Source organism: Taurulus bubalis (assembly GCF_910589615.1).
Source record: "Taurulus bubalis genome assembly, chromosome: 16".
NCBI classification, from domain to species: domain Eukaryota; kingdom Metazoa; phylum Chordata; class Actinopteri; order Perciformes; family Cottidae; genus Taurulus; species Taurulus bubalis.
Window position 1 is genome coordinate 1367201 of NC_136604.1, and position 26845 is coordinate 1394045.

General features: G+C 42.1%; 3 protein-coding genes across 3 annotated transcripts; 1 reads left to right on the forward strand and 2 right to left on the reverse strand.

Annotated features, from left to right (window-relative positions):
* Positions 1–676: 676 nt before the first annotated feature.
* Positions 677–11923, reverse strand: LOC306748542 (death-associated protein kinase 2). Its single transcript, XM_079231719.1, has 12 exons — positions 11838–11923; positions 7897–8014; positions 6904–7125; positions 6519–6657; positions 6310–6439; positions 5371–5419; positions 5132–5158; positions 4768–4920; positions 4516–4561; positions 4341–4430; positions 2546–2626; positions 677–1748 (listed from the first exon to the last, which is right to left on the reverse strand). The coding sequence occupies exons 2-12, from the start codon at positions 7956–7958 to the stop codon at positions 1668–1670; spliced, it is 1080 nt and encodes a 359-aa protein (XP_079087845.1). The 5' UTR covers positions 7959–8014; positions 11838–11923; the 3' UTR covers positions 677–1667.
* A 3146-nt stretch (positions 11924–15069) lies between these two features.
* On the reverse strand, positions 15070–19108 carry ssr2 (signal sequence receptor, beta). The gene is made up of 6 exons (XM_079231683.1): positions 19060–19108; positions 18328–18488; positions 17339–17437; positions 16297–16405; positions 16137–16214; positions 15070–15529 (listed from the first exon to the last, which is right to left on the reverse strand). Exons 1-6 carry the CDS (start codon positions 19060–19062, stop codon positions 15419–15421), a joined length of 561 nt encoding a protein of 186 aa, XP_079087809.1. The 5' UTR covers positions 19063–19108; the 3' UTR covers positions 15070–15418.
* A 1676-nt stretch (positions 19109–20784) lies between these two features.
* LOC306748695 (sclerostin domain-containing protein 1-like) lies at positions 20785–23593 on the forward strand (the record flags this gene model as incomplete). The annotated part of the gene is made up of 2 exons (XM_079231908.1): positions 20785–20980; positions 22177–23593. The coding sequence occupies 2 exons, from the start codon at positions 20785–20787 to the stop codon at positions 22602–22604; spliced, it is 624 nt and encodes a 207-aa protein (XP_079088034.1). The 3' UTR covers positions 22605–23593.
* Between the last annotated feature and the right edge of the window lie 3252 nt (positions 23594–26845).

Here is a 26845-nt window from a genome sequence, read left to right on the forward strand (position 1 = left end):
GAATAAAGAATGCACGATTAAGGCACTTCTGCATTGGTTTTCAATGTTGTTGGCTCACTGTCTGTATTTGTATTAGGTCAATTTCTAAAAATATTAAGAAGATAATGTAGTTAATAAACTAAAATATGCTGTTTATCTGGGCAGTAATCTGTTATCGCTCTGCTCTTTTTGTGACCTGCAATGTCTTAAGATGCAGATTCCTTTGGCAGGAAAACCAGGAATGGGTAAAGACTTGAGGCGTTCTCTCTCCTCTAATCGCTGCATCTATGTTTCATATTTGAAACATAGAACATGATTTGCTTAATTAATTTCCAAACGATATAATGGCCCAGTGTTGTTCAAATAAACTAATTAGTTTGGTAACAACATTTAAGAAGAGGGGAAGAAAAGGACATCAGTTGTTTTCATGCTACTGTATGTGGAGGCAAACATTATTCTATTCAAAAACATCCTTCATTATAACCATCACTTTCAACCACTTCGGTTGTTTTGTATGTGACTAATGTAAATAACCTCTGTATTAATATAGACTGATGTATAGCTCATAACAGTGATGAAAGTCACTGCACTTTCATTGTTGTAGATTTACTGCAATGTGCTTTGTCAAGTGAATGAGATGAAAAGGAAACACAGTCGTCAACAGACACAAACATACTTATGAACACATGAGGATGTTATAATGGTTTTAATAAAAAAGATCAGGTGCGGTTAATTACAACATGTATGATTGTGCCATTCCAAAATGATACATCACAAGACAAGTAATATAATTACACGAGTACAAGACATCTAACAAGACGTATTGCTGGAAGTACTGATTACAATACTGCATCTTCTCCAGAGTGAAACATGATCAGTGGATCTGAGTTCACAGTTGCTCCAACAAATAAAACTAAACTACTGTGAACTCAGATCCACTCAAATGTTGCTAGGAGTCAGCAGCAGCGTTTCAGCTCGTCTGCGCACCTTTCTGCACGTTTAAAATATGTAACATTACAAAGCTAAATAAAAAATGTAATGTCTCTCAAAACGACAGGACTGTTCCTGTATTTTGGTGACAACACCTGGATGGAGTCTTCCTCACTTGGCCTCTTGCACATCTGGTTGATGGAGCGTCGTACACCTTGATGTAGCTACAGCCGCTAACACATTAGCAACAAGAAAACAAGCTGGGACTTGTAGAATGAGATCTGTTCACTGTGAGTGTTCCATATACATGGACTACATACTGACGGACAACAGGAGCTCATTTCAATCTGTTGAAGGTGGATATTGGGACCTTTGTCACTGTCCTCACTCATGACTCTGGTACACTTTACTGCTCCTCATTGTTACCGTAGTATTACCACAGGACAACATTTCAAATAGTTTGGAATCCTCTTTGATAACACAACGTAAATGTTCTATGCACAGTGATAACCAAAGAGTTTCCCAAAGTTAGCAACCACTCTATAAATGGTACACTTCCCAACCAGCTCCATTAAAGGTGTATCCTCAGGGACAACGAGCTGAGAGCAGCCACTGACTTTCACTTTCCTGTAGAAGTGTCAGATGAGGCCGTGCTCACTCATTTGACACTACGCCCCAGCCCTTCTGAGACAGTAATACTGTATATGTTTCACTTCCCGCTGAACATCCTGGACTCTTCTGCCTTCCTCTGCTCCGCTCTATGAACTGCTGCTGAGTCTTCGGCGTAGCAGAGACGCAGGCTTGCTCTCCGTGTCCTCTACGTCGCTTTCACATTGTCTCTGCAGGGAAGAGGAGTTCAGATGGATTTACATCTAACGCCTCCACATGTTGAGACTACACCTGGAACTGTACATGTGGATATGAAGGAGACCATCTAAACACTGTACACCTCCTGTCTGTAACACATGCACGCACGCACACGCACACAAACCCTTATTTTCTGTTGAGCGCCATCTCGGCCGTGGCCCTGGGATTTGGAAGAGCTTCCCAGTCGGCTGACTCTCCTACCGCTTGTACGCGCCTCCTTACTTTAAACTCACTTTCATAAGATGGCCTCCAGCAGGGGTGGCCACAGTCAAAACTATAGTGAATGTATAGCTTTCAACCTCTTACACTGCAAGAAATCTGTGTGCCAAAGAACATGTGTGTTCTATCAAACTACACAACATTACTCAACACTTTACCATTCTATAATGTCTAGAATTGCAAAAATATTGGTTGATTTCATTTCACTTGAGATTACAATGTCAATGTAATCTGAAGAGCGTAAAACTGAAATAATTTAATTTAGTTGACATCTAGTGTTTAAACTAGCATGTGCAATGCTCATTCAGTAATATTTATATTCATATTCATATTCCAGTTTATTTAAATAATGCATCACATGCCATTTAAAAACAGGTAACGGGCCACAGGTGATATATAATATTATTTTACCTAAAAATAAGTTTACATTTTTTAAGTATTTTGTGACGTAAAGTCATTTTTTTAGTCTTTACAATAAACAACCAGAGCAATCTTGGCAATAATAATACAAAATGATACATCGATAAGGCAAATAATAAAGCGGTCTCACCTGCAGAGGGTCTGGAGCTGCGCTGGCCTTCAGCTTCAGCTGGACCAGCCGGTTGCACATCCACACCATGTTGTAGGACATCTGGGAGGAGACATGTGACAGGGTTAGTGTTAGTATGTCCGGGGGTCAAATGGATGGGGCAGAACTTTATTCTCATTTATTTCAGTCTGTGACTTAAGATGAAAATTGTCTTGCCATTCTGCAAATGACTTCAAATGATTTTAAAACCATCTTTCATTTAGTCGCTGCATAAAGAATGAACATTAGAATTAGGGCCCGTTGCCATCACGTGTTTTGCAGCCTGGCTGGACCACTACACTGTGTCTTTAATTATACTGTAGATTTATAATGATGTACTATGCCTTACACTGTAAATAAGGAATGTCCATGTGTAAAATACTTAAGAAATACTTAAGAAAGAATTTAAACAACAAGGGGGAGTGAACCTTATGAAATTGTGTATTTGCATCATGGGGAAAGTCACAGTTAGTTTAGTCATTGTGTTCACATAGGAGATGTTGTAGGTAGGCCAGGAATGTGAAATCAAGATGAGCTCATAGTTCTCCTCTACATGGGAGCCGTGCCAGGTTCCCCTCTGTTCTGAAAAACAACTTCTCTAGGGAGGGAACTAGTGTCAGTTACACAGAGGGGTGGAGAGATGACTCAAGAACCAGGAAGCAAAGCGTGCTGCGGTACCACCTGCTGCCTCCCCCTCTGAACCAACCAGAATGCTGCCTCCCCCTCTGTTAGAACCAATCACACACTGTAATGTTAAGCCAATGAGAGACAACGACGGCCATTATATTGATCTATAATATCAAATGTTTTACACCGATCGTGGTGCATCATTGAAGGCTAGGCAGTTAACTGCCGTTAGATACTCGGTGGTCTGTGGACGCTGTGTTTCTGTGCACCATCGTGTACACTGTACCATCAACTTTCTATTAAATCTGTTTTATTATAACTTACTGAATCCAGAACGTTTTCTTCAAGTCTACCACCCAAAGATTTCAGAACATAACAATACATAAAAACATGCAGTGCATATTTGGGGTAAGGAAGACCTGGGTAGTTGACCTTACAACATATAAAACAAATTGTTGTACATGTGCTTCTCTGATTTTAAGTCAGATGGTATAAATATTTTTATTTACCAACCATATTTATTGCATGTCAAGTCTTCTGCTAGTAACGGCAACACAATTGCATCACTATGCTGTTTACAGGAGAAAACCCTGGTGGTCTCTTCAGTAAAAGCTTATTGTGTCTCAGGGTAAAGAGCGGGCCATTCTTTAGCCACAAGGTCGGCGGTTCGATCCGACTCCTCCTGTTAAAGTGTCCTTGACCGAGACACTGGACCCAAAGTTGCTCCTCGGCGCTTTAGAGCAGCCCAGTAGCTCCCACGCTGAGCACGGTTAAATACAAAGGTCACATATGAAGTATGGATGTGACCATTGCAATAGTTTGAATGTTATATTGAGAACATCTGTTACATTACAGCTGTTAAGTACAACACATGAAACTCAATGGATCAACAGTATTTTGGCCTAAATGAAGCACCATGCACTACTCATCTGGCTCAAGTCCATAGATTCCCCCGATGATGTGACTGAGTAAAGTCAACGTAACCCTCAGGTATGACGTAATGTCCGTCACTGCTCACATGGCTCGTTAACTAAAAGGTACCGCGACCACGAAGCGAACCACCTCTAGTTGAGTCTCACTGCATGTTGTTCCTCATCTCTCTCTGATAGAAATATACTTACGTGTTGGTTTGGTACATATCCACACTCACCTTCCATTTTCTTCTGGCGTTGAACTTCTTAAAGTTCTTCATATTGATTGAGGATCGATTCCTATTGGCCACCTGTTTGCGGGTGACGGGCTGAAACAACATTTGCATTGTTGTAGTAACACGCAGGAACAATCAGCAGCAAACAACCAAAGAAGGTTAAAATATGTGTAGTAACCTTAATCCAATTATGAAGCAGACACTCCTCAGCTGTCATTCTTTCACTGAAATGCACATCAATGCAGAAGTCATGACAACGGACCATTGACTCAGTCAATCCATCTACAGTATATGTTACATGTATTCTGTCGACAACAGCAGTGCATCATGTGTTCTATTCCCATCACAGACCCAGTGATCACGCAATACAACAACCTGGGTGTTGCTCCAATAGGAGACCAATGGCAGAGTGTCTAGCTAGGTGACGTACCTGGGGATTTTCACCAGGAGTTTCTGGATGAAGTCTTTGGCCATGGAGCTGGTCATGCTGAAATACTGTGCGGGGAACGTGTAGTTCATGACACTGATGTTCCTCAAGGTCTCCTCATCCGTGTCTCCTTGGAATGGCGACAGGCCGCTCAATCTGAGGACCGAGGGAGATGAAGGGTTTTGTCCTTCTAGCTAAAAAAGGCTGAAGGCTATAATACATATGATGATTAAAATATAAAACATCAAATGTATCCTGTGGTGCAAGAAATAACATTTTTCAAATAGTATGAGACAGCAGATACTTCTGATCATTAATGATGTGCTTTAACATACAATGTGATGCCTGCAAGCCAAACACAACTTACAGTATGTAGGTAACAACTGCGATGCTCCTAGGAGAAAAAAAAGCACAAGACGCAGTCATGTGCTGTGCTTTCAACTTTTTCAAGACAAATAGTCCCCTCAGTCCCTCAGATCATTGCGAGAGGGGCTCAGAACAGGCCCTACAGTCACTACCAGAGACATGCATACAAAGACAGAGCTGCTTTGGATTCCACATGTCTGTGTGTGCAATCATCAGTTTCTGTTGGAGAACAATACTCACCACATATCTGCTGCTGTGCTCAGAGGCTCACTGTTGATCACCTCAGGGGCTGAGAGAGAGAGAGAGAGAGAGACAGAGACAGCGACAGAGAGACGGATAGAATTATCAAGCATTTAAAAAAGATTTGTAGAGGAAAGCAGTTCACTGCAGCCAATAATGCTGATAAAACTTGATGCTCACATAGTTTTGTTTTGCACAGGTTGCACGTTATTGTTTTTATTTGTTTTTGTCTGATGGAGCAATCTGGTTTACTTCAAAGTGATTGCAATTTTCTTTATTCTATTATTTGAAAAAGCACAGATGGAGTCACAAAAACATATTTCAATAGAAATTCAGCATGGACATGAACATTTTTCTTCCTCCAAAGTGGGGCGTGACAAACAAAGTTTGAGAACCACTGCTCTAAACATGATCTGACAAACTCATCGTTTTTGAAAGGCTAAACACAAATAAGCGCGGATTGAAGGCAAATATTTTGTCAATGTCAGGAATTAAGGTTTAAGTAAGCGTTGAACTCTTCGGTACAGCCAAAGTATTCTGATATAAAAAAATAAGATAATGTTAAACGAAACCATTGTTGTGATGTTGACACATTGCAATTAATTAGATGTTTAAATATGTTTTCATAAAATGTTTACACTCCTCTATATATATTTATTTACGTTACTTTAACTATATTGCTTGCAAAAAGCTGAAATGTTATGTGTTTTACAGAGCTGCCAACTCTCAACATTGACCGTGAAAATCATGCAACTATAATTTCCCAAACACTCAAGTCCAGCATGTTTAGACAAATTTATATTTTGAACTCTGGGCTCTTCTTATACCTGCCGCTCTCTGTGCATGTTAATGAATGATTTCATGTTCAATTTGCCATGGAATAACTCTGATTGACATCTAAAAGAACAAAGAAAGAGGTGAAGGCCTGCTCCTCCTCACCGATGTACTGCGGGGTGCCACTTGTGCTTTTGTACTCCTCCCCTTGGTGGAAATGGTGGGCCAGGCCAAAGTCGATGAGCTTGATGTTGGGCTGAGCAGCCATTCTGTCTGACAGCATGATGTTCTCTGGCTGAAAAGAGACAACATGGTTATGGTTCCATGTCCAGTTTGAGTTCACATCTGTATCAAACATCTAGAGCTCCTGGTACCTTCAGGTCAAAGTGGCTGATGTTCTTGCTGTGCATGAAGCGCAGGCCCTGCAGGATCTGGGTCATGAACTCAATGGCCTCACACTCCAGCAGGTTCTCCTTCTCAGCAATGAAGTCAAACAGCTCCCCTCCACGAACACTGGAACGTCCAACACACATGAGGTCAGTGCCTTTCTTAGATCGTAGCCCCATGTGGACATGCAGGGCTCTTTCCAAGCCAACACACACAACTTAGTTTCAGGTCATCATACACTAATGAAAACATAGTTATGAATATTCTATTCCATTCCTGCCACACACACACACACACACACACACACACACACACACACACACACACACACACACACACACACACACACACACACACACACACACAACTCACAGCTCCAGAACGAGCACCACCTCGGCTCGGCTCTCAAACACGTCTTTGAGAGTCACAATGTTTGGATGTTGGACCGCCTGGAGGATCTCCACCTCCCTCTCCACGCAGCCTCTGTCCAGGCCCAGGCGGCTGCACGTGTTCTTCCGGATCTTCAGGAACTTTCCTGCCCAATAAGTCCCAGTGGCTCGCTCCTGAACCTGTCGAACCTGTCCAAAGTGCCCACTGGATGGGGCAAGAACACAATTTACAGACAGTAAACACTGAGCTTGAGATACAACAACATTGTGTTGTTTTGACAATTTGATAATCTAACTATGAAGCAAAGAATCTGTCTGTCCTTCACATGTAGCAGCGTGGACAGAGGTCAGTTCTCTGCGGTCCAGCATGTAGTCTGCAGCTCATTGACAACATAGCTGATTCAAAAGATGCCTTAAACTTCACTGCATCCATACTTAATGTGTTGTTGTTTTTTATCTTGTTGGAGTTGCAGCAGTAAGAGGATCGAGCCCTTTCCTTTATCTGTTTGCACATCAAGGTCAATATCTTGTAATATATTGTTAAAAGACTGATAGGATAGTTCCTATTGATATAGGGTCTTTCTCAGGTTTGGGGATGAGGTACATAATGTGTCACAGTGGCTGGGACAAGGCTGTCCAATTTTGAAGACTCCGACAAATGCAGCCTTCTTTTCCCAGATTTGGAGATTTTTGTTTTTTAACCAACAGTACTACACACAGATCAGCAGCAGGAGATTAATACACATTAAAATGCAAGTATTGGGTTTCAACTCACTCAACGATCTGATGATAAAATGCTAAAAAATCATCTTTTTTTTTTTTTAAGAAATTTAATCTAAAAATCTGCAATTTACTTACATAGAGAATGTTTCATTTATAATCCAATGAGCTGGCATACAGAAGAAACACACCAATATCTGTAAAAGTCCAAATACCTAATGACTGCATTGAAGTAAGCAAGTTGATGCATCCATACCTTCCCAGAACTTCCCCGATCTCATAGAAGTCTTCGACATTTTCAGGCTTGAAGACCGCCATGTTGCTTTGCACACTGCTGTGTTAGTCCAACTTCAAGTCCATCATGATCCTCCAAACTGTACATACAAAGTTGGACCAGAGTATGAGTAACATGCCAGTATATACAAACTAACAAGTCTTCTCCAAACAAATCGAAATTTAATAACAAAAACAACCATTTTTGAAATCCTAAATAATTAGTTCACAGATATCTTTTCCAATAATGGGCGTCCAAGTCCTGTTCTTTTTTGATTAAACGCATTTGCAAGGGCTTTAGTTTGAAATATACTAGTTCACTAGAAAATATAAAAAACAACTTGCATTAAGCAACTGAATAGTTGATAAAGTGCAACTCTATTTACCGTGTAAGCTGGGATCTGATCATGTCAGGATATAATCAAGTCTGTATGCTACGAGATGGGACCTTGGTCGCATCTGGATCCCATCAGACCACGACGAGGTGGCCTGGCTCTCATTGAGTTCAGATCTATGAGAGGAGTGGACAGCACGTGGACACAATCCAGACAATTTATCAAACTTCAGTCTCCATCATTTCCCCCCGCACTGGAGTTCTCTACTAATGAGAGCAAAGAGAAGAGGAAGAACCCCAGGCGGGAGACCTGCTGAGCCCTGCTGTCTGAGTTCTGAGAAGAATTTAGAGGAACATTAATTGTGTCCAACCACAGTCTTACAGACGCTCCTTTGACCACGCAATATATGCCATTAGGCAGGCAAGTGTCAAGTGTGGACACATGTTGGGACTTCACCAACAAAGAGAGTCCTACATATAAAAAGAAACACCTGAACTGGTTTAAACTGCACCAAGCCCCCATCAGGTGTTACAACTCTGCTTTGAGTAGTGATGTGTCCTTTCGTGTCGAGGCTTCGATGTGCGTGTCGAGTAATCCAGGTAGATTTTGTTTTTTTTTTGATTTATCGAGGCTTGTGTCGATGACCTATGTGGTGACGTTCGAAGCCTCGCGAGCCGGCCGTACCACGTGACTGATTCAGAAAAAGCCATGTTGTCGTTATGATCACTCGGCTTGTTTTACATATATTGTCCACTTGGTGGCGCAGTAGAGTAAATGAAGCTCCATGAAGCTTCGGCCCATGAGCGAACCAATTGGATGGAAAGCTTCAATGCTTCAGGAAGCTTCATCTCGCCATCACTACTGATCAATTAAAAGACCAGTGCTGCCAAATCTGAGCTTGGCAGTCAGGTTCCTGTGTGATAAAATCACACACACGTCACGCTCATTCATACCCACGTAGTGTGTTGAGTGCATTATTATGTAAAAAAAAATAGAATGGCAGCCATTCAGCCACTCTGAATGTGGAATAGTACTTTGACTATTGACATTGTGAGTGAACACCAATTGTGAGACCTTATCCAGTTTTGTTATTGGACCCTGATATTAATTGTATTAGTATCAAGTGTTATATTAATAATTGTATTAATATCAATAACTATTATTTGTAATATCTAATAATACCCAAACACTTCCAGATCCCAAAACAAACACACAAAAACAGCAGAGGCCGTGGATGTAATGATTATGAAAGATATACATGTCATACACACCTTTCTGTGGAATAGAAAGGTCCCTGGATGACCTCATCAGCGGCTACAGAAGCCCAGGTCCCATGTGGGAGTAGTACTTCCTAATTTAAGCTTCTGCTTTTGAGCTGCGAACCTGAGGATTTTTATATTGGCAGCAATATCATGAGACAATAAATCAACCCCTTACTTTACTAAAGATGGAGACACTTTCCTCCAACTCGGTCCTGCACACTGCCTCATCACTAGGTCTTTTTCTACATTCTTTGAAAAATACAAATAAAATAAAAAGTCTATTACAGCCATGAACTAATATATGCTAATAGAAGTTTGGACCTTGCATCTTTTCTCCAATTAACCTCCCTCTCTGATGGCACATGACTTGGTTCTTTTATCACACAGTTCACAAACATCAGCTTCCCTTAATACATCTGACTTCCCTTTATGACACAGTATTAAAGAACACAGTGTCAAGCTGTGCATTATGGCTGTGGCATAAAACAAAGCTTTCCAACATGTATGACAATCTCTGGAGAACTCAGTACAGATGCACAGAAGTTTTGGGGCGTCCAGGAGGCGTTCGAATTAGATGCCCGAACCACCTCAGCTGACTCCTTTCGACACAAAGGAGTAGCGCCTCAACTCCAAGCTCCCCCCTGATGTCCGATCTCTAAGACTGAACCCCTGAACCCCTTCTTGAAGATGGGAACCACCACCCCAGTCTAGTATCAAATAGATGGAGTGTTTGTGTATAATAACTCATATAAATTACAAGTAAAAGCCATTAACTAAAACATAAATAACATAAAAGTACATTTAATTTCAGTGATATGACACGAGTGCTCAAGGTCTCTTCATTATGCCAAAGAAAATAACTCTGGATTCAGCTGTTAGTTCATTTGAAATAAAAATAAATTGAGAATAAACTGTCCAAACTTTGAGTTTCCCTTGTTTCTTTTATTGAGTTTCATCTTCCTTTAGAACACACACATATCAATATCACAGCTATTTTGCTTGATACATGTACCTTCTCTTTTTCAAGAAGAATGATATACATATTTCATATACACGCACAAATTAAATGATCAAGTTATTTTTTAAATGAAATATTTGATTATATAAATAAATGAGTAAACTATCAAATAAATAGAGTGAAAGGAATGAATAAAGAATGGAATAAAGAATACAATGAATAATCGTCGATTGACGTTTTACAATGAATTTTGTTCAAATGCTTTATGCACCGTTCCAGAGTTTGAGAAGCAGCAAGGGAGATACTGAAGCAGCATTATATTAGATTTAATTTAAATGTCATTTGGTCAAAAATATTTCTATCTAAGATATTTTATAATGTGACTTATTTGGCCTAGGAACATGAAACTAAAAACCACTCTTGAGCGACAAAGTGGAAGTCTGTGAAGAAGAGGGCAGAGCGTAGACTTCTTCTTCTTCTTGTTCCAGAGAGGATGCAGTCAAACGTTACATCCTATTTCATTTCATGAACGTGACATTCGACTGCGTCATGCGGTGCATTCAGGCACACAGGCGTGATAGAAACGTTATTTTTTTCTTCACAAATCTAATTTCCAAACAAGAATATAATGTTTATAATGCATTTTAAAAAGGTGCTGGATAAACAAACCTGATGATGAAAATAATACACTTTGTATTTTTGTTGAAGGAACAATCAGCCCTGAATTCATCAAGAAGACACTTAGTCTGCCTTAATGCCAGAAAAGTTCCAAAAGTATGTTTTTATATTTAACATAGCACCTATTTCCACAAGGTACAGCAGTGGATCCACCACTAAAGGAGCTGTGAACATGTTGAACATGATGACACGCCTGTGATCAGTTCACATGGAGACAATGAGTTTAGTCAGATGATTCCCAGCATTCACACAGATTGACATGAAAATGTCGGACCAGGGCCTCTGTGGTCTTTATGAAGGTTTAACTTATTATTACAAAAGTTGGTCAAAAGAGACGGATGAAGGAAATAAAGAGAATAAGAGGGATCACCAAGATACAAATATTGTTTATGGATTTAAGTGGGTTTTTTGTTTACTTATTCATTTCTAATACTATATCGTTTTAAAATAGTTTGGAAATAGGCCTTTGGTGTCCATATAACATGTGCATTACTTTGTTATCTGGTCTGCTACATGAGTGGTTTCTACCTGTGGGACCAGTCAAGTAGTCCTGGAGGGTTTACCTTGCAAGAGCACTTTCTAATCCCAATGAGTCAGAAGGCTAAAAGCACCGTCTGCAACACCGTCTGCTGTCCGCCACCGACAGAGACGTGAGTGTGAAGTGTCTGTGCAACAGACGGAGGCTACGCACCAGTGGGACTGCTCGGCTTCTGGCTCGTCTGTCGCATCGGCCCGTCCAGCCTCGCTCCTGCGTGTCGGGATGTCCGTGCTGCTCTCGGCTGCGGCTCACTGGCGGTTGAGGAATGCGGAAGTCGTGTCCGACAGTACGAGGTGGGCGACGTCAGGCGGCCACGCCCCCTCTTTCCGGTTGGTCGGTGACCAGCTGCTAGACCCGCCCCTTGTCTTCTTGTCTCATGTGGACAGGACGAGATGACGCTCGTGTCCAGGCTGCGGACGCATCGCTCACAGAGAGCGACAACCTTCAAAATAAAAGCTTTGTTTGTGTGCTGGTCGACAAAACCCTACTGACGTTGCATTGTTAGTTATACAGGGAAAGCTCTAACTGGACACAACCTATCGAATTAATGAGAGAAAGATCAAAACACTGTTGACAGCTGAAAAGGAATCCTCCTCGCCAGGATATTCCTCGAGTGTTCAAGAATTGACAGAACAGGTTATATTACAGTTAAGGTTATTTATTTAGCAATTACACACATACATGAAATGCATACCTACAAGGCCTTGGACTCAGCTCCCCTGATGGTCTGCTCTGCATACAGTCTGCACACAGCCAGCACACCCCCAGAATGAGAGTGGGCCTCGTTCTCTAAGAACAATGGATATTTATCCCATTTCTGTGAGACTCCCCCTTATCTGACTTCCATATTTGTCTCAGTCTTAGTAGCGAAAAAGGGAGCTGAGTGCGTCTGTAATTCAGACATCTAGCTGACATCAGCAGCAAAGACAGTCTGTCTATATCTAATCTGTTCAGCCAAGGTCAAGAGCGACTGAGAACTTGACCAGTTGTGGCTTCTCAGCTTCGCTCAGCTTTCGAGACACATTCTTTAGTACAAGTGGGACATGAAACTTTAGTCAAAGTAAAGTAGTACAACATATAAATCATTAAATTCTCTTCACAGCATAGATACCATTCACCACTAGATGGCAGGGTCTTCCCGGATCTGATCACATCATGAGAGAAGCCCATTTCTGTCAGTACATTTTCAAATGTTACGGGAAATTAAATAATTTAAATACATAATGATGCGTGCAACCTCTGCCCAGTAAAACATGGTGTTGGGCGAAGGTAAATTAATCTCGTAAAATGTATTTTTGGTGAGAAAGTTTGTTTTCACAACATATTAATATCTGTTTACAGCGCTAAGCAACTCATAAGTCATTCAAACTAATGTAAGCTATTATATAGTGTACTTAAACAGCTCTCTAGTCCAGTGGAGTGGTTCTCCACCATCACCCCTGAAGGACAAGCCGCGACCCAAATCAAGAAACATGTTCAACTTCAACAATGAATGGATGCTGCAGTTTGAACCCGAGATATACAGGATATCACAGTAAGCCAACGAGAACAAAACTAGTTCCCTTTTAAAGTTGTTTAAAAAACAAAAAGTGCACCTTAATGCCGTGTTCACACCGGACGCGACGCGAATTTGCGGCGCCGCGTCCACCGCGGAAGTTTACTCGCGCGAGTAGAAAGAGGGCGTTCACACCAAACGCGAATTCGCGGCGCGACCAAAGGGGCGTGGCTTAGCTCTGTCCCTTGCCTCTGTGAGAGACAAGCGACGAAGCTTTCATTTCCGCTATCGACCATGGAATAAATAACCACTGGTTCTGCTTTATACTTGTTGTGGAAGTCCCAAACATGTCGGAACATGAAACGCCCTCGTATTTGGGTTCATAACATCATCCGTAGCCGCACACAGCTCGGTGAATTTCACCGACTCCTCCAGGAACAGCGTCTCGCGTATCTCCGTAAAACGATACCGATTATGCCATCCGCCATGGAAATAACTACCAGTTCTGCTTTATACTTTTTGTGTAAACTCCACATATGTCGGAACATCAAACTCCATGGTGTCTGGGTTCATTATAGTACCCGTAGTCCCACAACAGCGTCTCAATGAAGCCACGCCCCCTTCGCGCCGCGATTTTTCGCGTTTGGTGTGAACACCCTCGTTTCACTCACTCGAGTAAACTTCTGCGGTGAACGCGGCGCGAATTTTCGAGCCGCGTCCGGTGTGAACACGGCATAACAATTCAGTAACTTCAGCCTTTTAAACAGACTCAACAGCTTTCATGCACAAACATGAAATAAAAATTAAAAATAGTTTAAAAAAGACATGGATGAGAGTAATGCGCATTTCCGCCAGCCGGCGTGAATGACGCTACGTGAAAAAGTTTGCCTCATGAGTCGGACAGTTTTCAGCTGACTTCAAAATATACACAGGAACTTTTGTCTACTTGTAGTTTACAGATCACGTTTGGATTTATTCATATGCGTTAATAAATATATATTTATGTAGAAATGTGTGTGTAGCTGCATCCTTTGTTCTTTTTATGTCTGCCTGTGAAATACATTACTACTCATTTTGATGTGTTATATAAATACGATTTTGTATTAACAACCACACAAGATATGTTTTTAGATAAAACATGAGACGAATAGTCAACAATCCAGCGTTAAGTATTACAACTACACAAAATAAGGATTTTCTACAACACGTGGTGTTTGCTGTCAATCAGCTCTATATCAGTGGTGTTTGGAGCCAATCAGCTCTCTGATGTGGCGACAGTCAGGCATTTCCCATCATGCACTGGGCCACGCAGTCAGTGGAGAGCTACTGCGGCGCCTGACTCTCAAATCGATGGCTGCCTTGATCTCATGAGATTATCGTTGACCACATGTGCATGACATCAGAGCAAGTCGGGACCAAGTTGGACACAAATCTACCCGGCATTGATTCAGCGCAGAACTGACTCTTCTCGAACGAGCCTAATATTATGAACCCAGACACGAAGGCGTTTGATGTTCTGACGTTTGTGGGACTTCCACAACATGTAAAGCAGAAAGTGTTTATTTCTGCCATGGTGGATGTTTCCATGACGATAAGCCCCTCCTCCTCCCCGGCGCATCTAGCGCAGATGAAGCGAATGATCACGAATAGACTGGCGAGTAAACTCACGGTAGGAAAGCAAGGTGTGAACGCAGTATTAAGGACTGAATAGACGGAACCCCCCTTCAAAATAAAAAAGGTCCTTCAAAATAAAAGCACAGGACTTTTTTATCTTACAATTTGTTTTCGCCCAGGCATGGACCTAACCCACTGAAAACGGGTCCGCGACGCACCCGTTTCACTTTGTCTGGTTCCATGTAAATGTGACAACTGAAAACAATCAGACAGAGATTTAGAAAAAAACCTTTAATTTATCTTCAAGTCCAACAACTGGCTAGAAACTTCAGATTTTAATTTAGTTCAATAATGTACACAATTACAAAATTCAGTTACAGTAGTAACGGCCTTGTAATTGTTCTGTCTCATGAACCCATGTCCAATGTGAAGCAATGGCCAGCAGCTGTAGTTGAGAACAGAGCGTTCACGTTCATTCACCTTACTTTAGCTGTTGTTCTATTTCCTGATCCAAAGGTCTCTTAATCACAATCACGTTCCATGGTCACCACACTTTCTTTTGACTTTCAACCCCAATATGGGTTATTAAGCTATTCAGAGAGACCCCCCACCCTGCTGCGCCTCTTCAGTTCTTCTTGGCCTTTGGAGAGTCATACTTCCTCTTGCTGGAGTACCAGAGGAGCAGAGGGATGCCGATGGAGGGTAGAGTCATCACGCCGAACGCAGCCCAGTCCAGCTAGAAGAGGGAGACAAATCATTTATTATTACCTCATTACTCAGTGTTCAATCTGAAGCTGCAGGGGAGGGGAAATCACACTTGTATTCTTCTAATGTTCAGTTCTGGAGAGATGTTGATTCAACTGAGAGGTCAATTTTGACGCCATTTGTGATGCCGTTAAATAATGTTGCATCATCATCTGTTTTTAATATGACGTTCAACCCATTCATATCCACTGGTGTAAAGTTCAAAACAGAATTGCCTCAGGAAAACACAATACAACCAGACTAAATGCAGACTGCATTAGTGTATGGTCATTATTGCGTTACCTACTGGCATGGAAGAGTATTTCATTACTAGACCAGCCACTATATTGCAGGATCAGATGCTCAACAATGGAACATTATTTGCGGCAACTAAATAATATTTCTTTGGACCGATTAAGTGAAATTGGACATTTTCCAACGGCACACCTGACAATCTCTCACGGTTGAACATCACTGGACTAGGCATCCAGTAAATAGCATTAGCTCACTTTTATGCTAAAATAAAATATGAGTATATAGTGGTCTCCCGTGTCATGTGAACTAATGAATGTCCTCAGTTAAGAGCCTGAATCACTTACATAGTGTGGGGAGAAGCGGCGGTCGAACTCTCGCTGAGCCAGGATGCCTCCCTGGCCGGGGGCGCTGGTGTAGCCCACCTGAGGACGACACGCGTCAGCTTCTTTCACTACACACTTAACTGCTTTAGCCATGAAGATTATGATCATCAGCTGCTTTTACCACGACTTGTCCTCCCTCCTGGGCCAGGTAGCTGACGGAGGCGGAGGTGAAGTTGAAGTATCCGGCCTTCAGGGGGCGCAGCACCACGGTGTGAGACACGTTGCTCGCTCTGAGAGGTCACTAGTTAAATCAGATCACTTGACAAAGATAGAGAATTGTAAAATGGACTTGTACCGCACTTTTCTCGTCTTACGACCACTCAAACCGCTTTAACGATCCACGTCATTCACCCATTCATAAACTGTTACCATGCAAGCTGCCCCCTGCCCAGCAGCACTATCTCATGTTGAACAATAAGCGGATGTGACCGTATGACATTTGTACACGTCCTGTAAAAGGATAAGTCATGAGAGCATTTCCCAGAAAACTAGAGACCTGGACAAGAACATGTGGGAATGAGAAGTAAACATCTGTTCAGTCATAGACTATAGAGTGTCTATCAGGATGAATTTAGAAGCACGTCCTCCACATCTGAACGCTACAGAAACTATAGTGCCAATATATTAATACATGTAGCCTCATTTGAATAAGAATGTGAACATGTCAGGGTGACCTGCTGAAACAAACATGGCAGAATAACGAGCTTCAAATGAAAAAATGGAATGGAAAAAAAGGGATTGGGGTAATGTTAGTTGCTCTTTAGCCGGTGTTTTAAGGCAGCAGTGTCCAGACTGTGAAATGTGCCTCCATTTGAGACGCTGGAATAAAATAGAGCTTGTGGTTACCACAGACAATCTCTACAGCTCTGTCTTTGTGTGAACAAACTCCTCATTTCTAATAGCACATGATGCCAAGTTGATATTTGACCTTCGTCTGAAGAGAACATACATGTTTAGTATGAACTGTGGGAGCTCAGGTAAGAGGTTAATGTGAAAATACATTCTCAAACATCGTCCTAAAGGAGGATTCTTTATGAATTTTTAGCCCAGCTCGAATGGAATCTCATCCCCTTCACTAGACTGAGTTTGTGTCAGTTACAGGTTTGTTAAACTGACATTATCCTACAGCAGCAACATTTCAGAACATTTAGGTTCAAGGATACGGCGCGATCCTGTCCCATTTGACGTTCAACATCCCTGAAACGATTCCAAAGTCTTCAGGGGGAAAAGAGTCGTCCGACAGCTCCACCTCCAGAGCGGCGCTGCAGAGACACAAGAGGACTCGGTTCAGTGGAAGGGCTTCTATCCAACAATACAGTCAAACAAAGTTCACTCGAAATTAAATTCCTAACTCATCATTATTGCAATATATTGACAAGCATAATCTTGTTTCACCTCTATTTTCCTCTGTTCACATCATTGTTGGGCAGTGAATTAATGCGTTAGGATTCTGATCATGTTGGGCTTAGATTGTTTATTTTCTGTGCCTTCATATCAGAACTTTAGTTTAGCTCTCTCAGACAGTATAATAATAATAATAATAATAATAATAATAATAATAATAATGGAAATAACGGATCAAGAGAAGACAACTCTTTCTAAAAAAAGAGTTGTGGTCATTTTGTTGTTCAGACCTACAATAAACATATTTTAACCAGATGGTGAATCAGAAAGCCTAGCTTAGCATTAAGACTTGAAACAGCTAGCCTGGCTCTGTGCAAAGAGTAAAACTACACCTATAAACAAGCCTAAATATACTCTATACATGAACAGAGATGTAAAGGTGACAGAGGCCTATGGGCTGGAACTATGTTTTGACATTTTAGCTCAAGCATGCAACTCCAAAAAAATGTGATACTATACTGCTTCAGTTCCTATGCCTGGGATTGTATAGTGTATATTTATTAATCTATTTTGGCCTATATGATGAACCGTTAAAGTCAGCGGCAAGTGTGTGGTCTATAGCTGGCAAATAAATTAAGAAGCGGACAATCTAGTAAAAGTTAAATTTGTACTAAAACCATTACATGAGTCACACCACGCTGTTTGGAGTTTTTGTTGTTGTCGTTTTCATGTAATGTTGAATCTTTATAAAATAATGATCACAACCCATCTAATCCAGTTCTCTGTAGATCCATCAGTGAATGTCTACCTGGAGCCCACGTTGTACACGTTGTACTGCAGGGTGAGGTCACGGCCCTCCACGGCGTAGCGGTTCAGCAGCGACTTGGAGGCCAGCAGACGAGCTCCCTCCTCCCCGGAGCCCAGGCCGAGCAGCGCCAGCAGCAAGCACACAGGCAGCATCTTCATCATCTGTAACACGGCAGAGGAGAAACTATTACAATCAGACACCGTAGAGGTCCACATGACGACACCTCGGTCCTGCAGCCAGGCTCCACATACATGTTGCCATTTAGAGACCAGGGCTTTGACATGATGAATCCAGTCAGCAGTTAAACTAACGAATATGCGTTAATGCAACACAACACAAGGCTTTCCTTTAAACATGTTCCTGGCTAACAGTAAAGCTAGCTAAAAACCGACCATTTCATCAAAGCTATTTTACAAACAGAAAAGCGGCTCTTCTGTTCATTAAGATGAGAGCATCATGAATAGATTAAGATTCAGTCACATAGATTAAGTAAAGAGACAGATTGAAGCTCGCTTTAAGTCAAAGTGTGAACACTTCACGGCTCCAGACGCTTACGTGGACAAGAGGAGACGCTCCTGCCGCTAACGTCTCTTCCTGTGCACAGCTAGCGTCACGTACAGAACTGCGCTCTTTCTCTACGGTTACATCACACAACCTGAGCAACCAATGTTAATGGATGTGATTCTAAAACGAGTTAGTAGAATTAAAAGAAAGAAGAGGAACGACCATTACCATCCTTTGCTTCTCTTCGAGTTGCGGGTATTGAAGGAGGAGCTGTGTGTGCGCATGCGCAGAAGCTGAAAGCTGCTGTTTGCATGACGTGTACCGAAAGGCAGCGAGGAGGGCGGCGTGCAGCGCAGCGCCCCTGGCGCCTGGGGGCGGCACCGTCTCCCCTGACCGAATATATACTTCAATGTAGACTGGACTTGTGCTGTATTGTTACCATAGATTGTCACATTGAATATGTATGCTTGCACTCGTTATACAATCTGAGGTTTGTCGGTTGTAAATAGAGGGCAAGAGTGTGTTACTCAGGTGAGCACATGTTTGAATACAGCTGTGCAAAATCACGTTTTGTTTTGGCCAGTCAACATATGGCTACCACTCAGGTTGGCTGTCTCGAGCAGACATTTTTAATAAGGTGTAGGCCTAAATATGTAGTTGATATGTTGGTATGATAACCAGCTACGACAATAAATGTGACTTTCAATGCTGCTGCATATCCTCATTTAACTAGAAAAAGTGGGTTTTGACCTGTCACACAGTATGTGGACAGTGTGTGTGTTTCATATAGAGCAATGCAATGCAACACACAATTGATTAAGAAGCTGTTCCTGTGTCTGGTGGTTTAGGCGATCAGCAGCTCCTGAGGCAGGTTTTACTTCCTGGGCTGGTGCAGGAAGTACAGCCTCTGCTGGGCCTTTTTCCGGATGGTGTTGATATTGGAGGCCCACTTCAGGTCCTGGGGGTTTGTGGATCCCAGACACCCGAAGACTAGTCTTTCAAAAGATTTCACGACCACAGACGTCAGGCCGACGGACCTGTAGTCATGTAATCCTGTGATGGAGGATTTCTTGGAGACCGGGATGATCATAGAGCGCTTGAAGCAGTAGGGGACTTCACACAGCTCCAGTGATCGGTTGAAGATCTGCGTGAAGATGGGGGCCAGCTAGAAATATATATATATATATATATATATATATATATATATATATATATATATATATATATATTAGCCCACAAGAGAGCTAACAGTACCATATTACCCCACTAGAGAGCTCATAGTACCATATTACCCCACTAGAGAGCTCATAGTACCATATTACCCCACTAAAGAGCTCATAGTACCATATTACCCCACTAGAGAGCTCATAGTACCATATTACCCCACTAGAGAGCTCATAGTACCATATTACCCCACTAGAGAGCTCCTAGTACCATATTACCCCACTAGAGAGCTCATAGTACCATATTACCCCACTAAAGAGCTCATAGTACCATATTACCCCACTAGAGAGCTCATAGTATCATATCACCCCACTAGAGAGCTCATAGTACCATAGGTGTGCAATGTAAGTGCATATGAAAGAATGGCACTTGCAATAAGATTAAAAATCTTCCCTTGTTTATTTCTTTTATAAATGTAAGAGAAAAGATTTATTTTTTCCCCTCTTTTCTGAGAAGGTAACATTTTAATTTAGGAAACGGATGAGATTATGTTTGGGAACAGGCTGTGTCTTGTTGTATTTCAAAAGAATAGTTTGATAATTTCAATCAAGAGCATTTCTATTTGATTGAAGAGTCTACATCCTATAGAAGGCTGCAGGTGGCCCGACCATGAAGTCTCTGATCCCAGTGCAGGCTGCTGCTGGTGGGTGTGCCTTGTTGAGACAGCATAAGATATAAAGAGCAGCTGCTGCAGCAGGTTAGTCCTCCTCAGATCGCTCAGGTGCAGTCATGTCCCGTCCTGCCAGCGGCCTTCAGCTCCTCGCGCTCCTGCTGCTGCTGTGCAGGAGCCGCTCACAGGTGCAGAACGGAGCCACCGAGTCAGACGGTGTTCAGCTGGTCCCCGACACTCGAGACGAACCGGTTCCTGAGGACACAAACCAGTCAAGGAACGGAGGGAGACGGCCGACTGAGCCTGTGCTGAATGGTGAGTCCAAGGAAAGCGAAGTGAAGCTTGACACGTGTTTCAGCCTGAGTGCATGGATGTGATAGAGATGATCATTCTCTCGTAATGTTGTATAAGTAGCAGCTGGATTTCAGAGGGAAATTTGATCTTGTTAAAAAAAAAAGGTTTAGTAAGCGTTCATCATTCTGTGAGTGTAACGTGCCGACAGCAGGTGATTGGCAGCATCTGCATGGGGACTTTGTGATGAAGACATAAAGAAAGAGGGAAATACAAGAGCATAGACCAAAAAGAAAAAAGAAAGAAAAGAACATTTTAAATAATGGTGTTGCATTGTAAGTCAACTATAAAGCAGCTTCTATCTGGATACATTAATTTAGTAAACTATATTGACTTGGGACAGGATGCATTGCCAACACACAGCGTAATAGAAGAGTTGAACAGCCCTGTAGGAGCTGCACTGTTCATCATCAAACTAGAGACGAGCATGGAAGGAAATGGCCCTGATGCATCAGAGGGATCAGGTGTAAACGAAAGAAAGTCGGTTGTCCATACAGACTTTTTGGGGTTATTTGTGGTTTATTTCTCTATCCACAGAAAGTCTTTGGTGACAGGTGCATGCTGCTGCTACCTGACTGCCAGCAGCATTTAAATGACTGAGGTTGCAAATTCTTACATGGCAAAACAAAGGGGACAATGAGCAAATTAAAATATAAATAGGCCCTTCACATAGGCAGGACCATTTTATTGATATATAGTATTTAATACATTATAGCAATTCAGGTTTTTAAGATGCATCTTATAAACCTGAATTGCTGAGATGCATTTTTGATTCACTGAAAAGACAACATCCCATGTTTTGTGTTCACTCTAAGAACATTTACATTCACATACAATAATAATAATATAATAATCACAAAATATTTTAACCTTTTAAAAAAGAAAAACTGAGATTTTTTTTTGACTTTTCGTGCTTCCTTATAGAGTCACCTCCCCACAAACGCTGGAACCTACACTTCCTAAAATGAATAGCATACATCAATAGAGCCAAAGCTGAGACAACAGCTGAGTAGTTCTCCTGCCCCTGTTCTATATGACCATTTAGACCAGAGTTTAACTGACAGTTTAGCCACCTTTGTTTTCAGGCAGTAGACCTGAACAGTAAGAGTTTTACCGGATAGAGGAGCCGACGTGTGTCTAACTCAGATCTCATTTCTCAGGCCCAGACCAGAGCCAGGTGGGCTGCAGGGAGCTGAGGTCCACCAAGTACATCTCTGATGGCCAGTGCACCAGCAACAACCCCATCAAGGAGCTGGTGTGTGCTGGGGAGTGTCTGCCAGCCCACCTGCTGCCCAACTGGATCGGGGGAGGGGGTTACACCGGCAGGTACTGGAGCCGCCGCGACGCCCAGGAGTGGCGCTGCGTCATTGACCGGACCAGGACTCAGCGGATCCGGCTGCAGTGCCAGGACGGCAGCGCCAGGACCTACAAGATCACGGTGGTGACCTCCTGCAAGTGCAAGCGCTACTCCAGACAGCAGAATGACTCGGGACACAAGGACACACCTGTCCACAGCGGGCAACAGAAGAAAAAACAGAAGAAGGCTGGTCTGCCTGAGGAGAGAGCCGAGACACAGCCCAACAACTGACATCACGAACTTTATGAAAGAGAATATCTTCTCCTATTTTAGTGCAGGGCTACCCAGAGCTTCATGACCTGTTCGCTGTTTCTCCTACAAGCCAAAATCATTTTAGTATCCTCTGCTACGCACACACACACACACACACACACACACACACGGCGGAGACAGAGACAGACACAGAAGAGTTTCCGAGGGGAAATACTGCTTTCCACAGAAAGATCAGATATATGTCAATGATACAGTTATCTGGCTATGGTTGCTTAGCAACAGCAGGTGCAAACTTGGCCTAGAGTAGATGTAACTTCCACAATAATATATAAAAACTCAGTTTCATAGGCACCAGGCATGATGCAGCTACACAAACCATTACAGCAAGCATATGCTCATTTTCTCAGGATTGTAATAACGTAATAAAAAACAAAACCTTGGTCTCAAATACATTGACCTCTTCAAAACCCACATTTTCTTGGAAATGTTCTTTCAAATTAGTTGTTTAAAAACCCAACTATAGACATGTCTGGAGTATTCCACTGCTTTGTTCGTGCTGCTCAAACTAATAGCTCTTGAAAGTGCCACCAGGAAAAGACCATGGACTCTTAGTGCGGTGCACCGACATGGCCACAAGGGGTGTGTGGTGTCACCTGACATCACACACCAGACAAAGTACCGCCCACATCCACAGTGACGGGGGCTATGGTGGCGGTAAAGATAATAATGTAGTAATGTATAACGTTTGTCAGGATATTTGGTTTAATGTACAACTTGTGGCAGATAGTTTTGCTGTAGAGCATCTTCAAACAATGATAGAAAAATAGAATATATTATGTAATCAACGGCTCAACAGACTTTGAATGGAAGACCTGTAAAACATAACATTTTATGATACACTGTCATAAAATCTTCAAATGTGAACTTAGATGTATTCAATATAATGATGCTTAGATAGTCTAATGTAATGTACAATATGTGGCTAAAGTTGTATGTTTGTTTTTTCCAGAGTGAATAGTATGTAATTTATTTTTGTAATGTTTTGTTATTTTCTGAAAACAGTGATAATAATAAATGAATAATAACTGAAAATGGTGAACACGGTTGTGTTTGTGACATAATGCTGCAGGCAGACAGGCTCAGCAAACAGGAACTCCCTAACAACAGAGGCATTAGTCAGGGACAAGGCTCTCTTTCAACAGACGCCACGTTTCATTGTGAGGGATACCTTCCCCTCAGGCTAGTGCGCTGCTTCCAGCTGCTGCAACATGTTAAGACGCTTTATTGTGTCATGTATCCGTTCAGTTGTTTCCCTCTGAAAGCTGTGAATGGAATGATCTTCACTGGATGACAACAGGATGTTTAACTTGTCTCACCTGCAGAGGAAACAGAACTGATACCTTTTCCCAATAATATCCTGTAGGAGAGAACAAGGTACATTAGGAATGTTGATTAGCAGGTGGGGGGACACAAACACACCCTCACAGGAAACCAGAGCCAAACACATAGGTATTGTAACCTGTGTTTCACACAGACCAACACCTCCTCCCATACAGAGACAGGTCAACATGTCAGCGATGCTACAATGAAAGATAAAATAATAATACTAATGACAAAAAAGTAGTTAGTAAGAAAGCTATGGATCCCAAGTCCTATGGAGAGACCAAAGGAGTATATGAATGCCCTCATTAATCCACTGCGTAACACTCAGGGTTCCTCATGGTTCCATCACAGCTTTCTGTAATATTAATCTCCAGATCCTCTTCCCACTTCTCTTTCAGTGCTATTGTGTAAGCCCTAAAGTAGTCTATTAATCATTTGTATATTTGTATTATATTATGTTTGTTAAAAAAGAGTACTTGGGTCTATCAGGGAGCCACCCTGACATATCTGAAGAAGTGTATTGCTGGAATTGTATAACCTTCTCTCCTCATTGTATCCTCATTGTATAGCTCTTTTATGTACCACATACCCGTCTGTGACCACAACCCCCCTGTATTCCGGTGCTCTTTAACAGGTTGTGTGATACTTTGATCTAGCTACAGTAGCATGATACACATTAGATCACATATTTAAAGATATTGTAAAGCTAAAAGCACATAAATCATTTTTTCCCTTCTCTTTAGGATCTTGTTATGCTTGAATGCAAATACAGTCCAGTTAATGGCTTTGTTTACACACACAGCACTGCCATCTGCTACCTCGTCTTGAATTCTCAGGTTTAAGAAGTGTGTGTTTTAGCAAGATTTGTAGCAAAGGCCCCTGGAATATACCTTTTAGGCTAAAGTACACATTTGCTAAGCCTACGTCTAACATTTCAAATGTAAATAATCAATCCTAACCCTATGTCAGCCAGGATATTAAGAACCGCTCATCCCTCGTTGCCTAAAGGGAAGTGAGGAAGAGTTTGGTTGTAGCGTTAGTTTATCCAGCATCCAGCAGCAAACGTGAAAACCATGCAGTCAAAGAGCCACTGCCTGTAAAGGGACGACTGTGTAGAACATACTTGGCAATACACCGTTGCTGATTCTGATTATCTTTGAAGAACAAACACACAGGCAGACAGACATTCCTCATTTTATAGTTACATCAATTTCAGAACCTCACACTATTATCTGGTGCCCAATTGAGTCAAGTACTGTAGTGGTGGTACTGCAGGAACAATTCAGATTTTAAGATCCTTCCATCCATTACACTTATCCTGTTCAGGCTTGATGGGGCTAGAGCCACTGATGGGCTAGACCCACTGATGGGCTAGACCCACTGATGGGCTAGAGCCACTGATGGGGCTAGAGCCACTGATGGGCTAGAGCCACTGATGGAGCTAGAGCCAATCCCAGCTGATATTGAGCGAAGGCAGGGATCCCCCTGCACAGGGCTGACAAGAGACAGAACGCCACCAATGATTTTCTTTGCAGTCCTGACTGTCGGTTGTAGTCAGTTCCAGTTATCTTTAGTGGCTGATCCAAACCACACAGATATGCAGAGAACAGATTGGATTAGTGTATAACTGGATCAACAGCCCCTGGAGTAGGTTTAAGTTCCTGTGGTGGCGCAGAAAGTACATCTTTGCTTGGCCCTATGTTGGAAGTCCACTTGAGACAGTCTGTTGGCAGAAAGAGCCCCGAGGCATTAGTGCTTGTATGAGACGACCCAACTTTAAGTTGACTCCAATGTCAATCCATCTGTTTCCTGATCATAAGCAGAACAACAGGGTAGGTATAAGGAGGGAAAAGTTGTTCCCATTCCGATGGCTCGCCCACGGAGTGTTGAGTGTCAACTTGTGTGTGCACACTGCTATGTTAGATAGCTACTGATGCGACATATCTTTGGAAAGCTAAGATTCTTGATTGATGCAAACCATTTCAAGATATGATCACAACAGCAGGTACAATCAACACCTCTGTCAGACAACAACAAACAATATCAAATAATTCATGTATTTTCTCTTGTAACTCCACTTCACATGTAAATATTGCCAATAGCTTGTTATCAAAATGGCCGCTAGACTCTGACCTTTTAATTGACACGTCACTTGACGCAGCTTTACTCATCTGCCGGCATCTGTTTGCAAAACAATATTCAGGCGGAAATAAAAACCTTCTACTTCAGTTTGTTCAAACGTCTATTACTCAATGCCAACAATAAGCACATTTTGGAGCTACCGAGCAGAATTTCAGGAGCAAAACCACTCCTCAACCTCGCCACTTTCTGCATATCCATAAAACCCCGCCTAACCGACTCCTCCTGTTCCCCTCGTACAGAACCTACGTTATGCAACAGCGCTTCAAGCTCACTTTAGAGGAATGAGCTACCTAACTCCACAAAATACAAGCAACATCATCGCTCAGATCTGAACTCCACTTATTCTAGTCTCAAGTAACTAGGGTACTGAACTGTGTGACCCCAGTCCCTCCAGCAGATATGCGGCTCACTCAGTCAACATGAGAGTGGCCGCCAATTCACAGCAAATTCAACACATCTCTTTGCTTATTTCAGGGCCATAAAACATTCTCTAGAAGCTCCAATCATGTGTCAAAGGATACAGCTCTTAATGACAGGCTTAAAATACTTCATCTGAACCGACTCCACATCCTGCCGAACCCTGGTGTCTTATCTTTATAAATAACTGCCCTTCTCTGAACACAACCAAACCACAGTTCCACCTGCAGAGCTCACATATATCTGAAAAGAGGAGTACAGCCTGGATACTGCTGGAGGTAACATCACAAGGTAGTCATACTCTAGGCCAGGACAAG

Excerpts from the sequence above, each read along its gene's own strand:
- ssr2 (XM_079231683.1), bottom strand. Across the intron at positions 17,438-18,327 it reads GTGTACAACGTGGGCTCCAG|CGCCGCTCTGGAGGTGGAGC; the intron begins GTAGACATTCAC and ends GTGTCTCTGCAG. Across the intron at positions 16,406-17,338 it reads AAATGGGACAGGATCGCGCC|AGCGAGCAACGTGTCTCACA; the intron begins GTATCCTTGAAC and ends GTGACCTCTCAG.
- LOC306748542 (XM_079231719.1), bottom strand. The coding sequence starts at position 7,958 with ATGGCGGTCTTCAAGCCTGAAAATGTCGAAGACTTCTATGAGATCGGG. Across the intron at positions 4,562-4,767 it reads CTCCTGGTGAAAATCCCCAG|TGAAAGAATGACAGCTGAGG; the intron begins GTACGTCACCTA and ends TGTGCATTTCAG. Across the intron at positions 4,431-4,515 it reads TGCTTCATAATTGGATTAAG|CCCGTCACCCGCAAACAGGT; the intron begins GTTACTACACAT and ends ATGTTGTTTCAG.